Here is an 11,695-nt window from a genome sequence, read left to right on the forward strand (position 1 = left end):
TTTTTTTTTACAAAGTTCATCTTGAGAAGGCCTTGAGAATGATTGATAACATCAATACCTTCAGAACTATTTGTGCTTTAGAATGGTTATTTTTATCATTTTGATATTTGTTGTTATTGGATTTTAATCTCATAAGAGATTAAATCGAATGGGTTTGATTGGTCAATTACATGAGAAATTGTACATACACACTTGATTGAAAAATTAGTTTTTCTCTTACAAAACTCAGTTTTGAAATTGTCCCACATTGGAAAATTATAAGCTTTGTTTTCAGTATTTTAATAGTAACTGATTTACACTCCTTAGAAATAGTAGAGGAGAGTATGGGGGTTTGATACCATGCAACGCACGCGTGTGTGTGCGGTGTAATGAGGCGCTTTAGAGGCGCACTTTGCTAGCACTTGCGTGGCTCGCAAAGGGTGGCTTTGGTTTTGGTGCGATGCTGATCGTTAATCATCGTTGATGAAATCAACAGTCACGATTCGATCGGGTGTGATCAAGAGGCACAATTCAAAGTTAACAGTCATTAACTATTAACTACTTTTTAAACAGTCACAATTTCAAGGTGCCTTCTCTAAACCAACACCTACCTTTTCTTCATATATCTTCATAAACTATTTAAGGAACATGAATCAGATTTCAAAAACACACATTTTTGAAGTCCACTTTCTCTCTCTCTCTCTCTCTCTCTCTCTCTCTCTCTCTTAGTCCAGTCTGCTATAGTCTCACAAAAGGTTTCTCCGGACATTCTTCAACTTTGCTAGTTGCAAATTCTCACCCAAGGCTCTGTTGTATCCTGGAAACGGATTTGCTTGTAACCCAACAACAAACTCAGTGAAACTGAGTGTGGACAAATAACGTTTTAAAGATAGTATCTTCAAACGCGCCTCAGAACTTCTCCTCCAAAATTATAGTGACTCCATTTTCCAACAGTTACCCTCAAACACATAGAATCTCAAATGTGCAATTTAGTAATTTTTACCTTTACTGTCAAATAGGCTGGAGGGCAAAGTGCTGAAATCTAAAACTTCAAGCAACGGGAGTCCTTGTCACATAACTAAGGCTTAACCTGCAAGGTGCCAATGAGTGGGTTGGTAAGGTCTCCTGCTGGTCGTTGGGATCGAATCCCACCTGCACCTAGGTTGGGGGATGAATTACCCATTGTGTAGCCCTTCAAAAGATATATATAAACTAAGGCTAACCATAGATTAAAAGGAAAGGAACTTTGATTTTTCTCATGGACCCTTGTCTTTATTATGATCGGGTTCAAGGTTTGTGATATGCCCTAGTAATCTGGGCTGGGTATATCGGGTACCCTATTGCCACCTCTACCTGGATCCACCTACTTCATGAGAAAATCCATAAATTTTCTTTCAATTTCCCTTGTTTTCGCATACTTGACCCTTTTTTTATTGGAAGCGAAACGAGAAGGATCACACCATAACTGAACCGATCAATCAGATCGGACCGACCAAGTAAGCCAAAATGGAAGTCATTTCCCATTCTCCCTTGGCCCTGAAGCATATACCCTTTAATACGTTCATGTGTCATTACTTCCTTAGTATATTGAGGCTTCACCTACTCTAATTTTATTGCCCACAAATTTTCAAGAATTATTCGAGATTCTTTTTTCTCGACGGTATTTATTTGTTTATGATTTTCAGTTTTCATTTTCCTTATTATTTATTTGTTGATGTATTATTTTATTCGCGGTTATCTTAATATCTTAAGACATTTCACGCAACTCGAGAGCTGGCTGGCTCAAGCCAAGGCAAAGCCTGGGCTGGGCTTCACTGGCCCATTTGGGTTCAAAATAGTTAGATCGGATGTCGAATCAGGTTTCGGACTTTCGGACATTGGATTCTCTTCACAACCCAAATTAGAATGATATAAAAAGAGGGAAGAAACACTACACAAGTTTATGGAAAATGTACCCAAACGTAAAGACTCTTATTCCATTATAATCTATAGAGATTACTAGTAATTAGGGCCGGACTTTTATTCTTTATTAACAGAAAAATGTTAGGTCCGAGCTCGAGCCCGGTTCGACCAACGGGCAACTTGGGTCCGAGCCTGACCCTGATAAAAAGCCCGAAGCCCGAGCCCGAGCCCGAGCCCGAAGCCCGACCTAATAAAAGAAATTTGATTTTTTCCCTATTCAAATGGACATTTTCTATTTTAATATAGATTTTCCCCTATTTAAATGAACAATGGGCCTACAAGTGAATCAACAACATTCTCAAATCAAAAAATTTATTCAAATGGACATCATATAGGGTTTTTACTTAGATTTAATTATAGGTCGGGCCGGGCCGGGCTCGAGTCGGGCTATTCTGGCAAAGCCCGAGCCAGGCTCGAATTTTATGTGGGCCGGGCTTTTTGGCCCGAGGTTAAGCCCGCGGGCCAAAAAGCCTATTCAAGCCCGTCTGGGGGTTGGGCCGGGCCGGGCTGGCCCATCGGGACACCTGGCCCATGAACAGGTCTACTAGTAACTACTCTGCTTCATCCCATTAAGGCCCATTTTTTGTCCATATTATCTATTGTTAAGGCCCAATAGATCCATGCGAAATCTTGACCCACAAGCCTTCTTTTATTTTCAATTCTTTCATCTTCGGGTTGGGCCCGCCCAAGTTGCACCCCTAATCTACACAAGGAAACTCGGTCCACCCCAAGGAATCAAGAAGCACAACTAGAATTAAGCAGGCTAATCAACCCTTCTCAAAAAACCACCTACAACCCTTCAGCCCAACAAAACAGGCTCAATGCCCGAAAACATCTCAACCCCAATCTATCCGATCCACCTATATACACACCCATACCAAAACGAATTTCTACCTCTCCACCCTCTTCCTCTATTCTAGACCCCGTTTGTACCACATTAAATGTAAAAATCCACGAGTTTTCTCGATTTCTGGTTAGGAATGGCATCAGTGTAGGGCGGGGTCGGGTTTTGCCTATAAGGATGGCAATTTTTCCATCCCCAATGGGTACCCAATTTCTCCGACCCGATGGGGTCGGGGATGGAGATAGGGAATAAGGTCCCCACTCTGCCTTGACTCTAAATTTGGCAGTTCCAAGAAATGCTAATTTTGGCGTTGCTCCAAGTCATGCCTTCCCGATTTTCGAGGCTTAGATTGGAGTACCGTTTTCTATAGAAAAACGGTTCCAAACAGAAGGTTGTTTCCTAGAGCACCATTTTTTCCTATATGGTGCTGATGTGGCACTGTTTTCTGGAGCAACAACAATGGTTCCAAATAGATGCATTATACACATTTAGGGCTATCAATGGGTTGGATCTGGGGTAGGTCTAGTTATAAATCGAGACAAAATCATAGACCTAGAACCATCCTGGTTAGTAGTTGAGTCTATTGGGTCTAGACCTGATTACATTTAAACCTATATTTTTATTTAAATAATAACTTAAAATTTAAATGATGATAATATAACCTTAATAAAATTAATAGAAAAATATTTAAATTATTTATATGTTAATAAATTAAACATTTTTAACTAATATTATATATATATATAAGTGCGAATGCAATGTGAAACTTTTTTTAGATTAAAATTATCATCTACTTCTTTGTTTGAGAAAGGGTATAAAAGCCATTTTATAATATCTTTAATGATAGCTTTAATGGCTACTAAAATGCCCATAATTATGTATTTAGTCCATTTCTAATGGTAATGGTTGAATATGTAACTTCAATTATTACTTCCCACCTCATTTAATCCCCTCTCATTAAGTCTTATACTTAAATGATTAACTTTCCAATTTCTCTTATTAAATTAGATCTATGTCGATATTTTTAACAATATAAACCCATATATTTTAAAACTAACTAAAAAACAAAACCATTTTTAATCCAAGTGGTGGCTAACCAATCCAACCATATGAATCAAATTGATCAACCTATGAAGTCATAATTAAGTAATAAATTTTTTAAAATAAAAATTAATACAGAAACTTACAAAAAAAATGTAAAAAAATTAGACACATTTATGATTTTTATTAATCAAATTAAAATTGACCAAAAATGAAATTATTTTACTATTTGGAAAAGATCAATAGTTCAAATTTTGGTCAAACATGTTAACCTTTAATGTCAAAAATAGATAATAAAAGTTAATAAAATATAAAAATACAAAAAAATGAAAAAAAGTACATAAATTTCGCAAAAAAAAATCATTTAGGCACAAATATAACCATATATTTATCATATTAAACAAAAAGTAAATGTGACATTAGAATTATTTTTACATGGAAAAATACAAAAAAAGTTATGGAAAAATTGAATACATCGATAATTCTATATTTACACTACTATTAAAAATATGAATAAGATTGTGAAACTTTCTTTTGATTAAAATAATCAATTTTGAATTTAGTCCCTATTTAATTATGAGGTTTAAATTGTAAATTGAACTACTACTTTTCACCCCACTCAATTCCCTCTATTTAAATTTTACATTTTTTTAATAAATGAACAAAATAAAAAAGATACACAAAATGATTAAATATTACAAAAAGAAGAATATAATCAAGCAAATAAACCAAAAAATAATACTTGAAAATTCACAATTCGATACAATTATCACATATTTGGATAAGATGTTTATTACTATCATTATCATCATCATCTAAAATTATCACGTACACACTTACAAGAACCAGAACTAGAACTACCTCAATTATTAATCGGATAAAACCGACCCATTGATAACCCCAATGCACATATTATGATATATCATATAATGTACGTACAAAATCTATTTTATACATATAATATAAAATATTAATATAATATGTATATTAAGTGTCATTATAATATTTATGTATAAAACGCAAAACAATATAAAATAACATATTAAACATATTTTATTTATACAAATATCATAACATATTATCTATTTTGGACGGATTTGGGCTGGGGTGGACAAATGCTATTCCCCCGTTTCGGTTCACAGAGTTTTGGATCTCCCCGAAACTTGCACTGAACTTGGTCGCTCACTTTGGTTGGGGTGCGGCTAATCAGAGCCCTAATGGGGGCGGGTCAAATGTGGATGATGATCTTCAGGCGGGGCCCGCATTGAAGCCAATCAAAATGGGGGCGGGTCGGATTACCATCTCTATTTCCCGCTTTATCTAAGGAGCCAATCAAAATCATACAAGTCCGCACCAAAGGGAATTCACATTCTCTATACCCTTAATTAGTACCTAAAATTTTGTGTACCAGACCAGACAAATTAAATAGCAATTTGTCTATTTTTTTTCACTTCAAAATTAATTGCTATGGATCTAGTAGAAAATTTTCTGTACCAAAAGAATGTGATTTCCGTCCTTTACATTAATCACATTTTGTACCCAACGTAGGAGGACATATTATATCACATTTTATCAAATGCTAAGCTGAAATGAGGATTATACCTCGTATCATAATTAACAGCAATATAGATCTTCCCCTGCCTGAGCTGCCAGTCTGCCACTTGTCTAAGTAAAAGACCCACAGTGAGATGGCCGATGGGTTGAGTGATCATGGGCCAGGCCCGGGTCGGGTTTTGCACTTTAAGGACTAAACTTTAGGCTCAGGCCTAGCCTGGCCCAAGGTTTCGGGCTTAAAACATAAGTCCTAGCCCAGGTTTATACGGGCCTGGGCAGGGTCAGGGCTAATTCTAGACCAAAGTCATTCATATACAAAATATTACATATTTATAATATTTTATATTAAATAATATAACATGTATATAAACTTATTTTATACATTATACATTATAAAATATTATATATAATATAAATTATACAAAACCTAGGCCCAAACCCAAAATTTTCGGCCTAGACTTATACAAATCGGGCCATGTCGGGCTGAAATGATCACCCCTAGTTCCAATTTCTGAAGGAAAAGAATATTTAAACCCGAAATTAGTTCAAACAAATGATGATCTCAAATGCATGAATAAATAATATTTAATCAAAAAGTCAACTACTCTAACTCCATCTTATAAACGTTGATAAACTACTATCTTATTAGGGAAAATTCCTCATTGTTACCCTATACTCTAGGCCAAGTGTCAGTACCCGAATTTTAAAATGCGTACAATGTAATACCCAAACTTTCATTTTGGGACAACTTACTATCCGACGTTAATTCACCATCAGTTAGAAGAATTAGGTGATATTAAAAACACACTCATCATCTCACCGGTCAATTGTTGTATCAATAGCAGCGTCGATGACATTCCTCTCCTCTTCCTCTTCCTCGAATCCAATTTCTCGTTGTCTTCCTCTTCCTCACGTCCACCCCCTCCTGCGAGTCACTGGCCATCGCCAAGTAGTCTGTTCAACTGCTGTATCAATGGCGAGTTTTTAACTTGAGACTGACTGTGAGGATCGTGCTCATCCACTCGTCTCTTTAATACAATTGTTGTTGTATCACCGACCATCGCCATTGATACAATTGTTGTTCAAGTGAGCACGAGGAGGTTAAAGAATGAGACTGAGCAGTTGTATCACCGGCCATCGCTCAGTCTCCTTCACTTGAGACTGAGACTGTGAGTCTGTTCAATTGCTGCGTCAATGGCGATCCAAGAGCTGTTCGACTGCGAGGGTCCTTCTATTGTTGCTGATGATTTGCCGATTCCATCGCCACCTCCGATGGCCACCACCGCCACAACCTTAGGCGGTCCGAGAGTTGGTCCATTGTGATGGGAACAGAGGTAACTCCGCTGCCATTCGAAGGTCCACCTCCCAGCTCTCGCCTAAGACGAAGGAGGAGGTCTGGATGCTTCTCAATTCTAAGCATCTCTAGTTCTCCACAACCTTGCAAGCCATACCTCTATTATTAGCAAATCATCAGCAAAGCTCTGGTTCTCCCATCCGTCGGAGGTCCGAGAGCTGGTCCATTGTGTCCAGCAAGCTTTGGTTCTCCACAACCTTGCAAGCCGTACCTCTTCCTAGAATATCTATAACTCTCCAAAATCCAACTCCTCCACCCTCTGTTTTCTAGCTTCTCTCTCTCTCTCTAGATTCACTGATGAAAGATGGTCTGGTGGTGCAGCTAAAGAACAAACACCCCCCAGAAGCTGTTCTTCATGCACTTGATGACGTCTTTCATGACATTGAGGTGGCATAGCTGGTCTACGGCGTTGAGGAGGGGTCGAATCCGGTCGTTGTAGGAGGAATAGAGAGGGATTGCATCTTTAGTAACCTCAACGTCTTCTTCCTTGGCACTACCAAGGCCAACGTTGGCCATTGTGTCTTCCATAGAAGAAGTTGCAGAAGCCATGAGAGATCAGAGAGAGAGGGTTTCTTTTCAAATTATAAGAGTTGTGTTGCGCAGAGTGAGACGAGAGATCAGAGATGATGCCAGTTGAGATTACTTGGGCAGCCAATTTAGCATTTTCACTGCCATGATGACTTCCAAAATTCATATTGTTCATTACCAATTTGCCATTTTCTCCCAGACCATTGGAGGAGGTGGTGAGTTCGCTCTCCTCTGCATAAGGTTTCGCCGATTTTCTTCATCATCTTTCCCGGTATTTCTTTCCCCATTTCCCATCTTCACCTTCTTCTCCTTCCTCTTGTCTGAACCTCGCCATCCATTCATCACTATTCATCGTCTCCTTTGGGGAATAGTGACGACACTCACTTCTCTTTCTCTCTCTCTCTCTCTCTCAACAATCCCTCTCCTCCTACGAAATCCGGAGAGATATCACACATTCAAAGTTCTGGCGTAGCACATGGTGAGGCTTCTCATCATGGTGGTCTTCTACATCGGCAACGATGGTGGTTCCGAAGGCAATGACCCCTCTGACGCCGGCAAGAAGACGCCCGGTGGGCTTTTGTAGTGGAAAGGCAAGTGGTTTTAGGCTGGTATGAGAAATCCATAGATTCCGCAAAACCCCTCTACGTTTTTTGAGTTTTGACCTCCTAAGTTTCGAATATAATCATTAAAATCATTAATGTCATCCCAACTGAAATCTCAAATCTGAGCTCACATCATATCAGACCATCAGGAAAGAATCTTACCCAATTTAACTCTAAAGGGTGGACCCACTACTTAGATTTGGACATTATGGATTTGGACCCAATCTCAGTAACTAGTTCCCACTTGCATAGGTCGAAATAGTTTTTGTAATTTCAATAGAGAATCCATGCATTACTCCAAATAGTTGAAGGGTATTTAAGTCTTTTTGTCTTCTAAGTGATGGTGAATTAACGCTTGGTACTAAGTTGCCGCAAAATGAAATTTCAGGTATTAGATTGTCGCATTTTTAAATTGGCACTCGACCTAAAGTACAGGTACCTATGGGAAATTTTCCCAATATATTAATATAATAAGGCTGCTCTCTTCGTGCAGGAAATGTAATCTACTCGTGTTAATTACATGTGAGAGCAATCCTGTAATTAATTATAGTAATTAATAGATCTACTAATTATTATAATAATTAATTACTATAATTTAATTAGTGTAATTTAATTAATGGAATCTACTGATTATTATAGTAATTAATTACTATAATTTAATAATTACTAATTATTATAGTAATTTAATAAATATATAATTAGTGATTATAATTAATAATTATTGTTATTGTAAATATTGTTATTAATAAATTTAGTAATTATTTTTATATTAAAAATGTTATTAAAAGTATTGTTATTGATTATTTAATAAAATATTATAATTATTGATTATTATTGATAAACAATGTTAGTTTAATTTAATTTGGTAATTATTAATTAATGAATATTTATTGTTATATTAAAAATAACTAAATAATATTATTAAAACTATCATTACTGATTATTTAATTAAATACTATAATTACTTACTATTATTGATAATTGTTGCTAATAACATTTTGACAACCGATGGTTCGACTGTCCGGTTCAAATAGATGGTTCGTTCTGATAACAAAAACTATAAGCAAAAAAATTACGGAACCATCATGGCCACCGATTTTCGGGTCGATGGTTTGATCATCCAGTTCGAATGGACGGTCTGTTCTGACAACAAAAATTATAGGCAAAAAATTGAATGTGTGACATCCATTAAGCAATACCATACATGTTATGTCATTCGAGCGTGTGACTCGTACGACCTGAAAACGGAACCATTCTAGCCATCGGTTTTTGGGTTGACAGTTCGACTCTTCGGTTCAAATGGATGGTCCGTTCTAACAGCAAAAAATAAAAAATAAAAAATAAAAAACAAACAAAAACCATTGAATGGGTCAACGGTTCAACTGCCTGGGTTAATGGGTTGTTGACCGATTCAACGATTTTTTGCCATGAATCGAGATTAGGATAAAACAGAACTGATTGTCGGGATGATTTACAATTAAAAATAATAATAAAAAATGGCTAAAAACCATTAAATGAATCATTGAGTCGACAAATCGACTGCTTAAATCAATGGATCATAGACCGATTCAATAGCTTTTCACCTGGAACCGGATGAACGAATCAACAAGTAGACGGTTCCATTCCGAGCCCTGCGAATCCGCCAATATATTAGAATTCCAAAAGTAATTTGAAGATCATCATGTCTGAAAGTTGATCGTTTTTTTATTTAGGTGAGACTTATTTGATGGTATTGATCCTCCCAACTCCCAAATAATACTACAGATGTATATCTCACGTATCTTGACTTCATGAGAGATAATCCAAAAGCTATCAAAGTGATAAACTAAACACTCGCTTTATTTATTTATAAAAAGAAGCCCTCTCCCAAAGGAGAAATATTCCAATTCCCAAGTAGTTACAGCCCAGGAGTGAAGGGGACTCCGGCAGCTGCAATCCAAGAGCCTCCTCCCAAGAAGCTCTCGACGGTGAATTTTTGGGCGTCAGCCTTGTTCATGACGTGAAAACCTGCCCACTTTACTCGCCCACTTGTACTTGCGCCGGGCCCGGTGTTCAAGAACTCCCCATAGTACAAAGTGCTTAATGCAAAATTGCCACTCCACTCGAGCCACCCTGCCGGGTCGATCAGGCTGTCAAGAGATGTCTTCATGAATACTGTCCTCGAGTACTTTTGCCATGGCCGCCCGAGGTATGTCTTGAATGAACCCTGAACAGCCCTCAAGTCAGAAGTGGCTGTTACCAATGAATTGTGGATTGAAATGCCTGTGTTCTCGTTGGGGTCTGTCCGTCCCTGAGCAGTCACCGTATTCTTCTGACCGCTCATGGGCTTTCTAACATAGATGTTGCAATTCTGGAGAACAGCGACGGCATCTCCCCAGATGAAATCAACCGTGCCGTAGATGTCGCAGTTGCGGTAGAACTGGCGATTACTGTGCACGTATAAGGTGTCTTGGTAACCTTTGAAGCTGCACCGGTAGAACACTGAGAGATCCGAGCCTGAGCGGAGGGCAACTGCTTGGTGCTTCTGGGGTCCCGCTGTGTTTTCGAACGTCATATCCCGAGCAATGAACCCATTGCCGGTGATCCCTGAAGAGAAGACATAACCCATCATCGAAGTATGTCATATATGTATGAGGCACGCATGCAATAGAGAGAGAGAGAGAGAGAGAGAGAGAGAGAGAGAGAGAGAGAGAGCATAATTAATTACCAACTGTTGCTGATCGGAAACTTGTGCCAGCATCCTGGATGCTCTTACTGCCGGTAACAACTGTAACATCGATCCCGTCTCCAATCAACATGATGTTTGGTGTCCTAATCTCAACGGTTTCTTTGTAAACTCCCCTTTTCACATATATTACAAATCTCTTCGACCCACCTCCTGGAGCAGCAGCCACCGCCTGAGAGATGGTCTTGTAATTACCAGACCCATCTGCGGCCACCACAACATCAGCTCGTAAAGCTGCACCGGGTGACTGAAGAAGCTTCCGGTCTGCATAAGAGACCCATGTCGGGAAGCCATCAGAAAGCAACCGGCGATTACCACCTTGCTTACCCAACAGAGACGCTGCTGATAAAACCGATGCCTTGTTTATGGCAAGCGAGTTGCTAACCATCTTGGAGAAGTTGCTCAGCATATAAGGAAAGGAAGACAAGTAAGAAGACATGTTTAAGTCAAGGAAGCCGTTTTGGCATGTCTGCTCGTTGGCGATCGCAGCACTCAGCCATGTTTGAGCATTCCACCAGGCCAATGGATTCTGTGTCCCCAGTACTGTGCGATTAAGCTGGGTGATTGTGTCAGCATAAAGCTCCACACAATCAGCCCACGCTACCTTGGCCCTCTCACCAAATGAGCTCAATTCCATGGCAGAAATGAGCCCATGAGCTCGTAGGGCTTGGTCCAAGGTCAAATTAAGGGTGGTTTCCCGGAAGCTGAATTGGGTTAAGGTGACAAGAGGTCTAGAACGGGCCATGAAGGACTCACATGTTTCAGGATACGGAGTTTGGCTACAAAATGATGTTGTCTCAGAGTTCACCACCCCAATAACCAAAGCAAGAGAAATGCTCAAAACCGCAAAACCCAAAACGGGCTTATCCATGGAGACCCTCACCCTTCACATTTGCTAGCTATTGATATCTATTTCCTTGATGTGTTGATCAGTTCAGACTTTCAATGATTTGAGAATGTAAGATTGTGCTCTTTAAATAGGCAAAATTCTGGCTCTCTAGGAATTGAAATTGTCTGTTTGAAATGTTTGAACCCGTTTATGGTTTTGTAAATTTATTTAACCATGCGTAGCGCATGCTTACATGAAATAGCCCCCTGTTGTCCAT

At 38.6% G+C, this 11,695-nt stretch overlaps 1 protein-coding gene across 1 annotated transcript; it reads right to left on the reverse strand.

Annotated features, from left to right (window-relative positions):
* Positions 1–9,548: 9,548 nt before the first annotated feature.
* On the reverse strand, positions 9,549–11,463 carry LOC148855157 (pectinesterase-like). The gene is made up of 2 exons (XM_088986144.1): positions 10,572–11,463; positions 9,549–10,450 (listed from the first exon to the last, which is right to left on the reverse strand). Exons 1-2 carry the CDS (start codon positions 11,458–11,460, stop codon positions 9,762–9,764), a joined length of 1,578 nt encoding a protein of 525 aa, XP_088842270.1. The 5' UTR covers positions 11,461–11,463; the 3' UTR covers positions 9,549–9,761.
* Between the last annotated feature and the right edge of the window lie 232 nt (positions 11,464–11,695).

Source organism: Nelumbo lutea, chromosome 4 (genome assembly GCF_056320005.1).
Source record: "Nelumbo lutea isolate HS-2025 chromosome 4, American lotus-T2T, whole genome shotgun sequence".
Taxonomy (NCBI): domain Eukaryota; kingdom Viridiplantae; phylum Streptophyta; class Magnoliopsida; order Proteales; family Nelumbonaceae; genus Nelumbo; species Nelumbo lutea.

Bases quoted from the DNA above. Each gene is read 5' to 3' on its own strand.
- LOC148855157 (XM_088986144.1), bottom strand. From the start codon at position 11,460: ATGGATAAGCCCGTTTTGGGTTTTGCGGTTTTGAGCATTTCTCTTGCT. The intron at 10,451-10,571 runs GTAATTAATTAT...TCTTCTCTTCAG, and splicing joins TTTCCGATCAGCAACAGTTG to GGATCACCGGCAATGGGTTC.